The sequence below is a fragment of the Bufo gargarizans genome, chromosome 5, assembly GCF_014858855.1.
Source record: "Bufo gargarizans isolate SCDJY-AF-19 chromosome 5, ASM1485885v1, whole genome shotgun sequence".
Classification (NCBI taxonomy): Eukaryota; Metazoa; Chordata; class Amphibia; order Anura; family Bufonidae; genus Bufo; species Bufo gargarizans.
The window spans coordinates 490595896-490613141 of NC_058084.1; the positions used below are offsets into that span (position 1 = coordinate 490595896).

At 47.2% G+C, this 17246-nt stretch overlaps 1 protein-coding gene across 2 annotated transcripts in view; it reads left to right on the top strand.

Annotated features, from left to right (window-relative positions):
- The window catches only part of RANBP3L (RAN binding protein 3 like), a 41017-nt gene extending 24398 nt beyond the window's left edge, over nucleotides 1-16619 (top strand). For both annotated transcript variants that reach the window (XM_044293693.1, XM_044293694.1), the window contains exons 10-15: nucleotides 822-915; nucleotides 1849-1973; nucleotides 2485-2605; nucleotides 11970-12112; nucleotides 13187-13385; nucleotides 14913-16619. In XM_044293693.1, the coding sequence (XP_044149628.1) occupies nucleotides 822-915; nucleotides 1849-1973; nucleotides 2485-2605; nucleotides 11970-12112; nucleotides 13187-13385; nucleotides 14913-14956 (726 nt within the window). In that variant the 3' untranslated portion in view covers nucleotides 14957-16619. The remainder of the gene's footprint in view (nucleotides 1-821; nucleotides 916-1848; nucleotides 1974-2484; nucleotides 2606-11969; nucleotides 12113-13186; nucleotides 13386-14912) is intronic.
- Nucleotides 16620-17246: the final 627 nt, after the last annotated feature.

The following is a 17246-nucleotide window of genomic DNA, read 5'->3' on the forward strand; positions in this document are numbered from 1 at the left end:
GCCGCTGTGTTTTTGGGAACATTCAGTGCAGCTGAAATGTTTGTATCTGCTTCTCCAGATCTCTGCCTCCACACAATCCTGTCTCTGAGCTCTACGTGCAGTTCTTTAGTCCTCACGACTTGGTTTTTGCTCTGAGCTGCATTGTCAGCTATGAGACCTTATACAGACAGGGCTGTGTCTTTCCAAATTAGGTCTAATCAACTAAATTTACCACAGGGGACTCCAATCAAGGTGTAAAAACTTCTCAGAGATGATCCAGGGAAATGGGAGACCCCAGAGCTAAATGCCAAGTGTCATAGCAAAGGGTCTGAATACTTAGGTCCAGGAGAAATTTTTGTTTTTCCTTTTTAATAAATCTGTAAAAATTCCTAACATTCTGTTTTCACTTTTTCATTATAAGGTATTAAGTGTAGAATGTTGAGGAAAACTTTTTTTTTTTATTATTTTATTTTAGCACAAGGAGTAACATAATAAAATGTGAAAAAAGTGTCTGAAGACTTTCTGAGTGCACTGTATATCACCTATTGTCAATGGTGGATCCTGTGTTATCCGCCTCCAGCCTTAGTTGTATTTGCAGTATAATGGTGGCCACATTGGTTGTCATCATTTTCCCCAGATATATATATATATATATATAAAAAATAAACAGCCGAAAATTTCTTGAGCGATGAGGACGATTGAAGGACTTTACCAGGAATTATTTTATGATAATAGTCTGATTTGCATGAAGAAACCCCAAAAAGGAATCTTCTGTGTACACCATAAACCACATCCACCTATTTATAGCCGGGTGTAAGATAAACTGTTCTCTCTATTTTCAGAGCCCCAAGAGGCCGATGGCGTCTCAGACCAGTGCGATCAAGAGGGAAATGCCTTCCACTAGAGTATCTTGTAACAGGAATTGGCCCTATCAAAGTAAGACATATGTGTGTGTGTGTGTGTATATATATATATATATATATATATATATACTGCAGGACAAGACCGTCGTCCCTCAGTATACTCATGTACGAGGCAGCCTAGATGTGTATTATATAGGCTCTATAGGGAACATACAATCCTTCTCTACATTTTATCTACTTAAAAAAACACTGTGGGTTTTAAAAAAAAATCCAAGAAATTTCGTCCTTAATATCATTCCTCCCCAGGGGCGCACCTAGCCTTTCTGCTGCCTGAGGCGGAAACTGAAATGGCGCTCCTCCGCCCCGCCCTAATGCTAATTTCTTAACCTAAACCCTTCACAATGAAACCTCTCATTCCCCATGGCCCTTCCACTGCCCCCATCTTGCCCTTACCTTGGTCTGCCTGAGGCTATCGCCTCACCTGGCCTCATTGGTGGTGCACCCCTGTTCCTCCCCCTCTTATATTGACAGACAGACATGTAAAAATGTTCTTTGTGTCCCAGATGATTGATATTACAACCCTCTGAATGTCTATAAGGCAACTGGCTCCTGCAGGAGCCCTCCCCCACTGCTCCGCTTGTAATAGGAGACAGTCCGGCGTCAGCACCAGGCAAACCTGGGCAGATGCCAAAGTCCACTGGATTTGGGGGAGAGGTGCATAGTGACCTGGGTTAATCATTTTCCAAGAATATCAAGTCAAGAATGAGGTAGACAGGGGACCAACAGTGACTCAACCCCCCATAGCTCCACTTACACCTGGAGCCAGCCGTCCAAACACCGGGACCTACTGGCTTCTAATCATTAGGACACTTCATATAATGGGTTAATTTTCTCAAATATCAGCTCTGCCTATGAGAAGCTGCTCCGTAGATGGTCACCTGAAGAGATGTATAGCCCACAAGACATCCTGTGATGTAAAAACCTTATGTTCCTTGCTTTTTTGTAGGACGCATATCGCATAGAAGCCTCATAGAGTCCGCCGCGGCGTACACCTCCAGGCCCAAGCTAAAGTACGAACTGGACCAAGTGGATATTGTCACAGGAGAAGAGTCTGACCGCAACGTGCTGCAAGTCAGTCACCTTATTCCATCTGGTGCTAGGGTGAAAGATTTAAAAGGTCTAAGATCAGATGATGTCGGCATAAATGAATAATAATGAACCCCCCCCATCCCAAAATTCATATAACATGTCCCATAAGATGGTTCACATGTGTAGGAAACCCCTGAATATTGTCCATTAAGGTTCAATACTCTCAGTACCACATAATGTACTGATCCTGAGTAATCACTTAAATTATACTCCAGAGCTGCACTCACTATTCTGCTGGTGCAGTCACTGTCTATATACATTACGTATTCTGTACCAATTCTGAGCTGCATTCACAATTTTGTATGTTTCTGAGCTGAAATCTCTATATATACAGCTGCATCCTTGGTGCTCTGGGATGATTTCCTCTTCCTAGTTATCCTGTAACCTAACGGCAGTGACACTGATATGACTCCATCTCTCATCTTTCCATCAAACGATTGTTTTCCTTTATTTTTTCTTCTTTTTTTCTTATAGCAAATTTTTTTCGTTTTAGGTTAACTGCAAGCTGTTTGTGTTTAACAAGGAGAAGCAAGTGTGGACGGAACGAGGACATGGCTACCTAAGACTCAATGACACAGCCAGCAGCGGCACCGGGCAGCTCCGATCACGAATAGGTAGAGGATTGAATCAAAACGGCTAAACCCTCAGAGCCAAATTCATAGTAGTGAGGGGAAGGTGAACACAAGCTGACCACCGTATTCCTCCACAGATGCAGTCTACATGATGGCCAGGGCATCTGTACACTATTATTGTAGATGGTCAAGCTTTCCTGGTGTCCCTGGCAGGGTTTTCTACTTGTGCCCAACACCCCCCACCTACCTCAATGTGTGAAGGTCAGCATGATTGCTGTATAATGTGCCGTCTCTGTACATGTTCCCCGTCCCTATTCCCATCCAAACCCATCCCCTCCACACGTGCAGTTATCAATGATTTGCAGGCTAGCCACCCCATTACTTGATTGGTTACCGGGGGTGTTCATCGTACCCTGGGATATCTGCCATTTAGACAGAGTCCCCAATGGTAATACAAATTCATAGACTTGCATTGTTTTTTTTACATATATACTCAATGACAAAAAATATATAAAAAAAATAATGCCCCGGATAGAAATCTCAGCTCTGCAAAACTCGTCCTGCAGTAATGTCTTAGGCAGATATGTAAATGATTACAGGTGTGGTCTGATTAGCCACAAGAGGGCGTAGAAGTGCTTCCCCTGTTACCCTATAAAAAAAAAAAGGCTCTCAGAGGCTACTTTTGGGTAGAGATTGTTCACTGCTAGACATGCTCCTATAAGACACTCTGCCCAGTTGGCAGACTTTGAGAGGGAAAGAGCATCATTGGACTGCAAGAAGCAGGATGGTCGTTTGGAGGAATTGTCCACCATCTAGGTCGTTCTGACCTCGCTGTTAGGAAGTGGTGGGAACAGGGTTTACGTGAGGGCACACACACATGGTGAGCAGGCTCTGGGCGGCCAGACAGACCACCAGAAGAGAAGATAGTTTGATCCATTTGCAAACACAATCAGCTCCCACAGTTTCCTTGTCCACCATTCAGACACAGGGGGCACCTTCATTACACACCCCTGTCCCTGTCCGGGTCATTTCCAGGCAATTAGTAGATGGAAATTTGGTGTCACGGCTCCCATTTACATGTCCTGCAATTGACAGACAGCCACCTTCACCTTCATTTGTAGTGGTGTCATGAACAAGAACCCCGACTGCTCTGGACGGGAACTGTATCTTCTTTAGTGATGAATCCAGGTTCTGTTTGGGATCAGACGACGGTCGGGTTTGAGTATGGAGTGACACACTGCCCCAACTGCTGGTGATGGTCATCGCCTACGGCAGTCGGTCACCCCTAGTAGTGGACACTAACTCAGTGATATGTGCAGGACATCCTGCCGCCAGTGTGCTCCTCTCATGGCAGGGCTTCCAACTAGCATTGTTCAGCAGGATGATGCTCGCCCGCACACAGCGAGGGTTTCCCAGGAACGTCTCCTCCAGATTACAGCACTTCCTTGGCTGCCGGTCACCAGATTAATCCCCAATCCAATATGCTGCAGGATACCATAGGGAACCTATATGACTCCATGGCCAGCCATATTTCATCTTGTATCCAGGCTGGGGACCGTATCTCATCTTGTATCTAGGCTGGAGGCTGTATCTCATCTTGTAGCCAGGCTGGAGGCTGTATCTCATCTTGTAGCCAGGCTAGAGGCCGTATCTCATCTTGTAGCCAGGCTAGAGGCCGTATCTCATCTTGTAGCCAGGCTAGAGGCCGTATCTCATCTTGTAGCCAGGCTAGAGGCCGTATCTCATCTTGTAGCCAGGCTAGAGGCCGTATCTCATCTTGTAGCCAGGCTAGAGGCCGTATCTCATCTTGTAGCCAGGCTAGAGGCCGTATCTCATCTTGTAGCCAGGCTAGAGGCCGTATCTCATCTTGTAGCCAGGCTAGAGGCCGTATCTCATCTTGTAGCCAGGCTAGAGGCCGTATCTCATCTTGTAGCCAGGCTAGAGGCCGTATCTCATCTTGTAGCCAGGCTAGAGGCCGTATCTCATCTTGTAGCCAGGCTAGAGGCCGTATCTCATCTTGTAGCCAGGCTAGAGGCCGTATCTCATCTTGTAGCCAGGCTAGAGGCCGTATCTCATCTTGTAGCCAGGCTAGAGGCCGTATCTCATCTTGTAGCCAGGCTAGAGGCCGTATCTCATCTTGTAGCCAGGCTAGAGGCCGTATCTCATCTTGTAGCCAGGCTAGAGGCCGTATCTCATCTTGTAGCCAGGCTAGAGGCCGTATCTCATCTTGTAGCCAGGCTAGAGGCCGTATCTCATCTTGTAGCCAGGCTAGAGGCCGTATCTCATCTTGTAGCCAGGCTAGAGGCCGTATCTCATCTTGTAGCCAGGCTAGAGGCCGTATCTCATCTTGTAGCCAGGCTAGAGGCCGTATCTCATCTTGTAGCCAGGCTAGAGGCCGTATCTCATCTTGTAGCCAGGCTAGAGGCCGTATCTCATCTTGTAGCCAGGCTAGAGGCCGTATCTCATCTTGTAGCCAGGCTAGAGGCCGTATCTCATCTTGTAGCCAGGCTAGAGGCCGTATCTCATCTTGTAGCCAGGCTAGAGGCCGTATCTCATCTTGTAGCCAGGCTAGAGGCCGTATCTCATCTTGTAGCCAGGCTAGAGGCCGTATCTCATCTTGTAGCCAGGCTAGAGGCCGTATCTCATCTTGTAGCCAGGCTAGAGGCCGTATCTCATCTTGTAGCCAGGCTAGAGGCCGTATCTCATCTTGTAGCCAGGCTAGAGGCCGTATCTCATCTTGTAGCCAGGCTAGAGGCCGTATCTCATCTTGTAGCCAGGCTAGAGGCCGTATCTCATCTTGTAGCCAGGCTAGAGGCCGTATCTCATCTTGTAGCCAGGCTAGAGGCCGTATCTCATCTTGTAGCCAGGCTAGAGGCCGTATCTCATCTTGTAGCCAGGCTAGAGGCCGTATCTCATCTTGTAGCCAGGCTAGAGGCCGTATCTCATCTTGTAGCCAGGCTAGAGGCCGTATCTCATCTTGTAGCCAGGCTAGAGGCCGTATCTCATCTTGTAGCCAGGCTAGAGGCCGTATCTCATCTTGTAGCCAGGCTAGAGGCCGTATCTCATCTTGTAGCCAGGCTAGAGGCCGTATCTCATCTTGTAGCCAGGCTAGAGGCCGTATCTCATCTTGTAGCCAGGCTAGAGGCCGTATCTCATCTTGTAGCCAGGCTAGAGGCCGTATCTCATCTTGTAGCCAGGCTAGAGGCCGTATCTCATCTTGTAGCCAGGCTAGAGGCCGTATCTCATCTTGTAGCCAGGCTAGAGGCCGTATCTCATCTTGTAGCCAGGCTAGAGGCCGTATCTCATCTTGTAGCCAGGCTAGAGGCCGTATCTCATCTTGTAGCCAGGCTAGAGGCCGTATCTCATCTTGTAGCCAGGCTAGAGGCCGTATCTCATCTTGTAGCCAGGCTAGAGGCCGTATCTCATCTTGTAGCCAGGCTAGAGGCCGTATCTCATCTTGTAGCCAGGCTAGAGGCCGTATCTCATCTTGTAGCCAGGCTAGAGGCCGTATCTCATCTTGTAGCCAGGCTAGAGGCCGTATCTCATCTTGTAGCCAGGCTAGAGGCCGTATCTCATCTTGTAGCCAGGCTAGAGGCCGTATCTCATCTTGTAGCCAGGCTAGAGGCCGTATCTCATCTTGTAGCCAGGCTAGAGGCCGTATCTCATCTTGTAGCCAGGCTAGAGGCCGTATCTCATCTTGTAGCCAGGCTAGAGGCCGTATCTCATCTTGTAGCCAGGCTAGAGGCCGTATCTCATCTTGTAGCCAGGCTAGAGGCCGTATCTCATCTTGTAGCCAGGCTAGAGGCCGTATCTCATCTTGTAGCCAGGCTAGAGGCCGTATCTCATCTTGTAGCCAGGCTAGAGGCCGTATCTCATCTTGTAGCCAGGCTAGAGGCCGTATCTCATCTTGTAGCCAGGCTAGAGGCCGTATCTCATCTTGTAGCCAGGCTAGAGGCCGTATCTCATCTTGTAGCCAGGCTAGAGGCCGTATCTCATCTTGTAGCCAGGCTAGAGGCCGTATCTCATCTTGTAGCCAGGCTAGAGGCCGTATCTCATCTTGTAGCCAGGCTAGAGGCCGTATCTCATCTTGTAGCCAGGCTAGAGGCCGTATCTCATCTTGTAGCCAGGCTAGAGGCCGTATCTCATCTTGTAGCCAGGCTAGAGGCCGTATCTCATCTTGTAGCCAGGCTAGAGGCCGTATCTCATCTTGTAGCCAGGCTAGAGGCCGTATCTCATCTTGTAGCCAGGCTAGAGGCCGTATCTCATCTTGTAGCCAGGCTAGAGGCCGTATCTCATCTTGTAGCCAGGCTAGAGGCCGTATCTCATCTTGTAGCCAGGCTAGAGGCCGTATCTCATTTTGTAGCCAGGCTAGAGGCCGTATCTCATTTTGTAGCCAGGCTAGAGGCCGTATCTCATTTTGTAGCCAGGCTAGAGGCCGTATCTCATTTTGTAGCCAGGCTAGAGGCCGTATCTCATCTTGTATCCATGCTAGAGACCGTATCTCATCTTGTATCCATGCTAGAGACCGTATCTCATCTTCTATACAGGTTAGGGGCCGTATCTCATCTTCTATCCAGGCTAGAGGTGTCCCAACAGGGCCCTACAACCTCCTTTCAATTGTATAGTTTTCCCCAATAATCTTCTCCTATCCTCTAATATTGTACTCATTACATTTATCACCATTACATTCATAGAGTTTCATTCCAACAACTCCTTGGTGTTTTTTTGTCAGCGAGTGTATAAACACATATATATTAGTGTCTTCCCTCCAACCTCAGACGTGCCCTAGGCTACTGCCCACCCCTTGTTAAAGCCCTAATATTTACATATCCTGCAGAGCGCACATAAATCTCCCCCATGCTACACCCCTTATTAAGATTGTTGTAAGACTATCATGATAGATGTTCAAAAATTTAACAAAATTGGGCAGTAGTTATTTTCCGTGTAGGGTACTTTCATATTTTAGTGTTGTGCCTAAAGAAGAGGCTTCAGTCTACTTGTACTGTATTATTTGTGGTGGATCTAGGAAAGTATCTAGCTAAAGTTAGGTGGTGGTTTCTGCCACATGGTGGGATGTGACACCCTGTCCTGCAGGTACACATTGGGTGAAACTGGATCAATCAAGTAGCATAGGGGGCGTGTATGCAGGTGCCACTAATATTGTCACTTGGTCATTGTATCAACAGTTATACATCACAGTAGCCAATAGAAATCCAGTGCAAACACAGTGGTCCTCCTCAAAGTCCACCGAGCAAAATTAAAACGTTAAGCCCCTTAAAGAGGTTTTCCACGATTTTTATACTGATGACCTGTCCTCTGGATAGGTCATCAGTATCTTATTGGTGGGGTACCAACACCCTGGCCCCCGGCCAATCAGCAGTTTCAGAAGGCATTGGCACACACAGTAGTGCTGTGGCCTTCTCTCTACTTCTTTTCCTAGGCCGAGTGATGACACATTCATGTGTCACGTGGCCAAGGGGCATCTCGGCCTCATAGAAGTGAATGGGGCTAAACTGTGATACCAAGCACAGCCGCTATACAATGTACGGTGCTGTGCTTTTTAGTTTTGCTTGGTGGACTTTTCATTCCAGCCCATATTACCCAAATATTTTCCACATAGGGTCAGCCTTTGATCATGCTAATCCTACAACTGCTCGTTATGGGGTGGCCCATTCCGAAGCCTCCATGATGATTTTGCTGCTTCTTTAAATCCTGTGTCGGCTTTTTTCTCCCATTGACTTGCTCTAACAGACATGTCGGGGAAGTTTTGGCACTGTGAAAGCAGAAAACTCCTGCTAGGTAGCAGCAGAAGATCGAGGTCCGCCCAAAGGGAGAATTAAAAGGCCTTATTTTATTTTGGAGGCATGGGAAAAAAATATATATCACAAAGTGAGGTCAGTGTAAGCTCAAGATTTATTTCTTTAGACGCCTACTGTGGATTCCAGAGATTGCACAATGATGAGGGTGAGGTTGATAAATGCAAACACCCAAGGCGTACGGAGCAAGCCTCCTCTGGTTTCATCTCTCATGAGGTTAAGCCTAGAGATCAAGTGCCTATTGAATCTATGTTGGTTAAGCTCCACAAGTTGTACTATGGCGATAAATAAGTTAGGCTGGAAAGATTATACTGAGTTGAGTAAACCTGACCTCTCCTTAGTCATATCTCAGAGCCTTGAGTTGCAATCTGAGGCTCCCGTCATATCTGAGGCATCCACTTGACGTGCACTATGAGAAATACTCCCATGTGCCATACGTTGACCGTGGACCACCGTTGTGGTGCCTGACTGTCTAGGAAAGAACAGCATGTCAATACAGGAAAAAATAAAGGTTTAGTGAAGTGTACCAGCTTGGTGGATGCCACAAGGACACTCTTTTGCCATCTACTGGGCTCATAGGGGGGTATATGGATGAGTTTGGAGGCATTGGAAGCATTTATGATGAGTATACAAGCTCTAGTGTAGTGCATACAACTTGTCCATAGGGCATGTGGTCAATCCCGTTACAAAAATGGCTGCGGTCCTTCTGCCCAGTATTTTCTGAATTGTCTGTAAATACCACCAGTGTGGAGTCTTGTAAGACTCACATTCCAGGTCAGGAGGGTCCACTTCCCTTGTAGGGGCAGAGATTAGTCCTTGGGCCTGATCCCCTTCCATTAGAGGTTGTATCTCTCTACGACCCTCTATAGCAGGGGTGGGGAACCTCCGGCCCGCAGGCCGTATGCGGCCCGTGGGACCATTTCATGTGGCCCTCAGCCCCCTGCCAGAACATACTGTGAAACGGATAATGAAAGCTTCCATTGTGGAAGCAGTCATTAGCATGCGAGAGGCACAGGAAGGTTAGCGCATTGCTAACTGTACTCACCTTCCCTCGTCTTCTTCTGGCCCCACGCTGTGTCCTGACAACTACAGTGTCAGGACGTAGTGCGCGTCTACGTGCACTATCACCTGATGCTGTGCGCTGTCAGGTCACAGTACAGAGTGTCAGGAAGAAGACCAGGGAGGGTAAGTGAATCTGCCAAGTGGCAGCGCCGTCCGGAGCTGGAGAGGTAAGTTTATTTATTTATTTTAAATGTCTGATCTGAGGTCTGATTGGGTCTGATCTGAGGTTGAGGAGGGTCTGATCTGAGGCTGGGGGGTTTGATTGGGGCTGATATGAAGCTGGGGGTCTGATGGGGGCTAATCTGAGGCTGGGGGGGGTTTGATCTGAGGCTGCAGGTCTAATAGGGGTCTGATCTAAGGCTGTGGGGCCTATTGGTTGTCTGATATGAGGCTGGGGGGTCTGATCTGAGGCTGGGGGTCCTGATCTGAGGCTGGGGGCCTATTAGGGGTCTGATATGAGGTTGGGGGGCCTATTGGGGGTCTGATCTGAGGCTGGGGGGTCTGATCTGAGGCTAAGGAGGGTCTGATCTGACGTTAGGAGGTCTGATGGGTGTCTGAGCTAAAGCTGGGGAGGGTCTGATGAGGCTGATGTAGGCTGGGGGGTCTTATAGGAGGCTGATGGAGGTGGGGGGGCAGATCTGAGGCTGAGAAAGGGACAAAGGCAGGGAAAGTTGCGAAGAAAGAGGCAGGGAGAGGGAAAGCTGTATGAACCCCTCTGGGCCTAGCTTGGCTGCCATTTAATGCCAAATAAAGAACTAAATATATAACATTCTCAACTTAAAAATTAGACTGCTATATGTGGTCAAAATGGCTCCTGTACTATTTTTCATATATAGTGCATTTTGTGCTGCAAAAATACAGCGCTCTAGATTTTTTAAATTGAAGCGCAATTTCTATAACTTACCCCTAAGTCACTTATATGTTTGACCAAATTTAGCCGTCAAATTTTTAAGTTGAGAATTTTGTACTGTATGGCCCCCGAATTCTCCTATTGGTTTATTCTGTTTGCACATTCTGCTCTCACTCCTCCAATCTATGTGAATCAGGGGGGAATTCATTGGTTCCAAATAAGAATTTTTTTAAAATATAAAAATCGACGGTTTTATTTTTTTCCCCCAGTAGAAGTGCCAGCTAATTCAGACTTCAGTCTATCTGATTGGTCGAGGTTCTAATGGTCATATACCCATTAATCAGACTCTTAACCTATGTATAGGAGAGAAATGTAAAACTTGCCACTTTAAAGGGCACCCGTCGGCAGAATCAATCCTATCAAAACATGTACATTGCACAATAGAGTTGATCCTGCTGATTAAAATGATACCTGTCTTGTAAAAATTGGTTGCAGCATTCCTGAAAAAAAGACTTGTATTCTTTACGCAAATGAGGGCTTCAGTGTACCAAGGGGCGGGGCCTGGCCACTCAACTTTGTGCTGTTGGCCACTCCCCTCAGTGCCCTGAAGCACTCAATCATGTAAAGAATAAAAGCCTTTTTTCTCAGGAATGCCACAACCGATTTTCATGAGACAGATATCATTTTAATCAGAGGGATATACCCTACCAGGCAGTATGCCTGGTTTACCAGGGGTGATCCTGCTGACCGATGCACTTTTAGGTCTTTTTGACCATAATGAGGGATGATATAGGAAATTTGCGCTTGTTTGCTTTCATTTGGCTATTATCTGGAGGGATCTTTTTCAACTTGATAAATAAATCTTTGGAGTGACCTTTACATGCATACACCATTGCTATATAGCACCATTTTAGGCCTGTATTAAAGGGAAGGTTAGTGCTGGTCATGACCGCCTTCTTCAGGTGGTAATCCCTAAATCAGTTCTGTAATTTAAGGCTGTATTACACTGGCCGATATTTCGGCCCATAATCAGTAATGTTACAATAACGTCTGCATGAACGCTCGCTAGCGATCATCTTGCAGTGTAATATTGCCGCCGATTGCTCGACAACCAAGCAAACGCTCATTCATCAGGAAATTCAGATTTTTGAGGAGGCTTAAAAATGAGCGCTTGCCGGCGGCAGATCATGCCGTCTAATAGCTATCTGCCACCGGCGAACCACTATACAGCATGGGGATGAGGGATGGCATAGCAATCTCTCCTCTCCATGTTGCGGAGGGGATCACTGCATGTAATAGCAGCAGTCTCCTCCGCTAGCTAGCAGGCGATTGCCGGGAGGGAACGCTTCTATCCCGAAAATTGCTTGCTGAAATTATTAATTAATATGCCCCTCCTCCTCTATTCAGCCCAGTTCAGTTTGTTGTTTACTTTAGTTTAGTATTGGGACAGACGCCATTTATCTTGTGCGTCTGGGGACAGAAGGGTCACATGGTAATCCTTTGGTTCCTCCAGAGATAAGCGGTGTCTGTGTGTTCGGCAGCTGCTTATCTCCACCGCTTATTTTCTGTGCACCCTGAATGTGTCCTCTGATATAAAGCATCATATTACACCTTTTTACCGTTCTTTTATTGGTAGTCTGAACATTTTCCCTTTTTTTTCCCCCTGTTTTGGGTTTAGTGATGAGAAACCACGGGAACCTGAAACTGATCCTGAACAGTAAAATCTTTGACGGAATGAAACTCGAGAGGGCGAACAGAAAAAGCGTGCGCCTCACCGCCACGGATCTGGCGGACAGCAGTGTCAGGATATTTCTAGTGCAGGTAAGACCCGGCTGGACATCCGCATTTTCTGTCGTTTTTCGACCATACAGCGACCACTACACATGGCTTTATCCTTAGTGGTCTGTCTGATCTGAGCTCTTACTTAAAGGGGTTTTCTGGGAGTACGATATTGATGACCGGTCTTTAGGGTAGGTCATCAACACCAGATCTAGGTCCAACTCCCGACTCCTCAGTCAATCAGCTGCGGCCTCCTTACAGCTTAAGAAGCACAGCGCCATACCTTGTATAGTGGTTGTGCTTGGTACTGCAGCCCACACCCATTCAGTTGAATGGGGCTGAGCTGTGCTAGGCCATGTGACCAATTAAATTGACGTCACTGGCCTATGAAGAGGCCATAGCACCAACTGGAGTGCTGATCGGTGGGGCTGCCAAGAGTTGGACCCCTGCCGATCTGATATTGATGACCTACCCTGAGTCCCAGAAAACCCTTTTAACCCTCTGTTGGATCACCCTCTGCCCATTCTCCTGATATGTCACTGTTAGGTCTCATGCACACGACATTTTTTGTGTATTGGATTCGGACCCATTAATTTTAACAGGGCCGCAAAAGATGCGGACAGCACACCGTTTGCTGTCCGCATCCGCACGTCCGTTCCACGGCCTCTATTCTTGCCTGTTTTGCAGACAAGGACAGGACGTTTCTACAGAAGTTAAAAAAATAAATGGTGGCATGCACTCAGCCGGGATCCGTGTTTCGCGGATTCCCGATTTGGAGACCACAAAAACGGATACGGTTGAGTGCAGGAGGCCTTACTTGTCTATTTGCCGGTCATTAACTTTAGACACTTGTTTGGCCGACAGCTATTCCTCCTGACCACTCCTCATACACATGCATGCTAGGCGCAGCCGAGCATGCGTGTGTTGTCAATAGGGGGAGGAGAATAATTGATTGGACAGGTTGAAATTCAGCAGGTCCATTCCTTCATTACCTAGAACTCTCCTGTTAGGCAAGAACTGGGATGCCCACACATAGATATAATATATATCATTACAGAGTGTACATTGCACTGTATGGACCTGCAGATTGGACTCACTCAATGCTGTGTTCTCCAGGCAAGTGTAAAGGATGCCGCTCGTCTCTACGCAGCGATACATCACCGTCTGATTGCGCTAAAGAGACAAAGGGACCTGGAGCAGGAGCCGAGCAGCCCGAAGTCAGAAGCCGAGGAAGACTCGCATATACAGCTACTGAACAGTGACAGTGAAGATGAGGATGATGATGAAATGCTGCTGTATCCCAGCAAGATCTCCGGTATGTCTGCTGAAATCTGCGGCAGTAAAGAAATGCACGTCATCAGAAAAGCCAAGACCTAGCAGAGTATTGCTCATCCACGCACACTACAGGCGGCCATACAGATTAGAGAATAGTTTTTTTGGCGGGGCTGGCCAACAATCTAATGTGTATGGGGGGCTTCTGACTGCTGTGGGAGAGAAGGATGGGGTGTGTTAAATTTCAGGGTCCATTCCTTTTGTTCTTCTGGGAGATAAGCGGTCACCAGTGGTTTCTGGAGGAGGACAGACTGGAAGAGAGAGGGGCCTGGAGGAGGATGGACTAGAAGACAGAGGGGCCTAGAGGAGGATAGACTGGAGGAGAGAGGGGCCTGGAGGAGGATAGACTGAAGGAGAGAGGTGTCTGGAGTAGGATAAACTGGAAGAGAGAGGGGCCTGGAGGAGGATAGACTGGAGGAGAGAGGTGTCTGGAGTAGGATAGACTGGAAGAGGGAGGGGCCTGGAGGAGGATAGACTGGAAGAGAGAGGGGCCTGGAGGAGGATAGACTGGAAGAGAGAGGGGCCTGGAGGAGGATAGACTGGAAGAGAGAGGGGCCTGGAGGAGGATAGACTGGAAGAGAGAGGGGCCTGGAGGAGGATAGACTGGAAGAGAGAGGGGCCTGGAGGAGGATAGACTGGAAGACAGGGGGGCCTGCAGGAGGATAGACTGGAAGACAGGGGGGCCTGCAAGAGGATAGACTGGAATAAAGAGGTGTCTGGAAGAGGATAGACTGGAAGAGAGAGAGGCCTGGATGAGGTAGACTGGAAGACAGAGCGGCCTGCAGGAGGATAGACTGGAAGACAGAGGAGTGTGGAGGAGGACAGAGAGGCCTGGAGGAGGTAGACTAGAAGACAGAGGGGCCTGGAGGAGGATAGACTGGAAGGCAGTGGGGCCTGAAGGAGAACAGAGGGGACTGGAGGAGGATAGACTAGAAGACAGAGGGGCCTGGGAGGACAAATGCATTTGGGGGTGAATACAGGAGCCTGCAGAAGGACAGAGCATTATGACTACATATTGTGATATTCCTCTATTACTCCTACTAGATGTTTGATAGAATTGTCAGCAGATAAAGGTGGGTGTTACCTGTTTTGAGGGGGGGGGGGGGGGGGCGTCCCCTCACAGTCTTACACTGGCAGCACTGATTGGATAGTGTCAGATTGTTCAGGGACACCTTTCCACCCCAAATAGTAACACCCAGATGGACCTTTACTGCAGACTGCTGGCAACTCATTCATACTTCTAGTACGAATAATAGAGGGATGGCTCAAGTTAGAGGTATGATGGTCCAGAACTGTTATTACATGGGGAATGCAAGTATTTACTAAACCAGACATGTCAGGAGAGTGGACTGGTGCTCTTTAAGAGATACTCACTATATGACACTCTCTGTATGATACACTCACTATAGGACGCACTCTATATCATGCACCCTTCCAGTAGACCTCTTCTACATCATGCAATCCGTATGACTTAATCACCCTGTGATAAATGAACTCTTCATTCCTTCAGACCATCACCAGTGGATCCGGCGACAACCCGTCCTGTACTCCTGACAATCAGCCCGCCTTCCCACAATTCATCAGCCTTGCATCTTCGTGCTCTAAGGAGGTAATCGCTCCAGAAGATACACAGCTCTGCAAAACCATAAACCTGTGGTGGACGGAAACCACAGACTACGACTCTTAATGTGAACAATGGCCAGGTCCAAGGTCATGCCTCCTCATCCGTGTTGCATACTTACAATCCACCTCTCCGGGAGTCAAGGCTGCAAAATGATTAGAACAATGCAAATACCTCAAGCACTAGGACTCTGAAGGCACCTTTCCATTTGTGAAATCGATCCTGCGATGAGCATTCCGGTTTCCGCCCATGATCCGACTTTCAGCCTGCAGGTGCCGCCCCCCGCGCCTCTGCTTTGGGAATCTGTTGCAAGTACGGACTTGAAGTCAAGCGCGGATCATGCATCTCATTAACGGATCCAGTTTACTTTTTCTACGCAGGGGTTTAAATATAATGAATATCGCTGGGGGATACCTTATCGTTGTGGGGGGGAACCTTCTAATGAAAAGACCTAAAAGTGGACACCCCCTTTAATGGACAAATGCTCATTACAGTGGGAGTTTTCCTAATCATATTTGACGTCAATTACGGGACTGAAATTTGTTGGACAATTGCTAATAGGGCAACTCCAGGGGCTTCACTTTAAAGGTTTTGAGGGCTCATTGTAAACTATATATATATATATGTATATCTAATCTTATGTATATTTTAAATGGTCTTATAAGTAAATATATATTTCTATTTTATTGAAGGCCGTATAATTTATGAGATTGATAATTTAACAGGGTTGTGCTTATAACAGATATTCTGTTTACATGTAACTGAGCTTTTATACTTTGTATTATCTCCTGGATGTAGATTGAAGGGGTTCTCCAGAATCCTCAGCATAGGTCATTAATATCTGATCGGTTCGGGTCCAACACTCCGCACCTCCACCGATCAGCTGTTCTCTGCTGGAAGTAGCACTGTAAATAGAACAGCAAGCACAGCGCCATTCAAAATGTAGTGGCCATGCTTGGGTACTGCAGCTCATCTCCTATTAAAGTGAATGGGAGCTGAGCTGCAGTAACACAGGATGGCCACTAAACTTTGAACGGCGCTGTGCTTCCTGTTCTATTCACAGTGCTAGGTGGAGGTGTCGCCACCGATCAGATATTAATGACCTATACTGAAAACAAGTCATCGATTATCAGGAGCTTGGATAACCCCTTTAATCCTCCTAACCCCTTCTATGTGTATCAGTAAGGATAACTACTCTCATTGTAGTCTAGCTTCTATGGTTTTGGCTTCCTACATGTTACATGTAAGGTCTTATGCACACGACCGTATTTTGGGTCTGCGTCCGATCCGTATTTTTTGTGGATGGCACGCGGACCAATTCATTTCTATGGGGCCGCGAAAAAAATGCAGAAAGCATACGGATGCTATGGATGTGCTGTCCGCATCTGTGAGGCCATTTAGTAGATTTTCCAGGCAAGAATAGGCGTTTGTATAATGGGGACCGAAGAAAGTGCGGGATGCACGTGGCGTGTGCATGAGGCCTTATCATAACAGGGAAGATCTGCAGTGGCGGGGGAGAGGTTTACTTTATTCCAGCAACAAAGTGAATGATACAATAATAATATAATGATATATTTATAAATACAGTTATATCTATGTCGTCGTCTTTTGTCCTTATGTAACTGTGGATTGAATGCATTTAAAGGGCTTTTTTTTGGGGTACAATATTGATGGACCATCCTCGGGATAGGTCATCCATATCTAATCGGTGGGGCTTTCCCGCTGATCAGCTGCAGTTTCCTTACTGCTTACCAAGCACAGCGCCGTACATTGTATAGTGGCTGTGCTTGGTATTGCAGCTCAGCCCCATTCAGTTCATGTGACTGAACGTGACATCACTGGCCTAGGAAGAGGCCGCGGAACTCTCAAACAGCTGATCGTGGGGGTGCCAGGAGTGGGACCCCCACAACCAAATACTGATGACTTAGGGCTCATGCACACTAACGTATTTTTTTCTGTGTCCGTTCGTTTTTTGTTTTTTTTGCGGAACATATGCGGAACCATTCATTTCGATGAGTCTGCAAAAAAAACGGAAGTCACTCCATGTGCGTTCCGTTTCCGTACGTCCATTCCGCAAAAGAATAGAACATGACCTATTATTGTCCGCATTATGGACAAGGATAGTACTGTTCTATTAGGGGCCAGCTGTTCCGTTCTGCAAAATACGGAATGCACACTGACGTCATCCGTATTTTTGTCGGACCGCAAAATACATACGGTTGT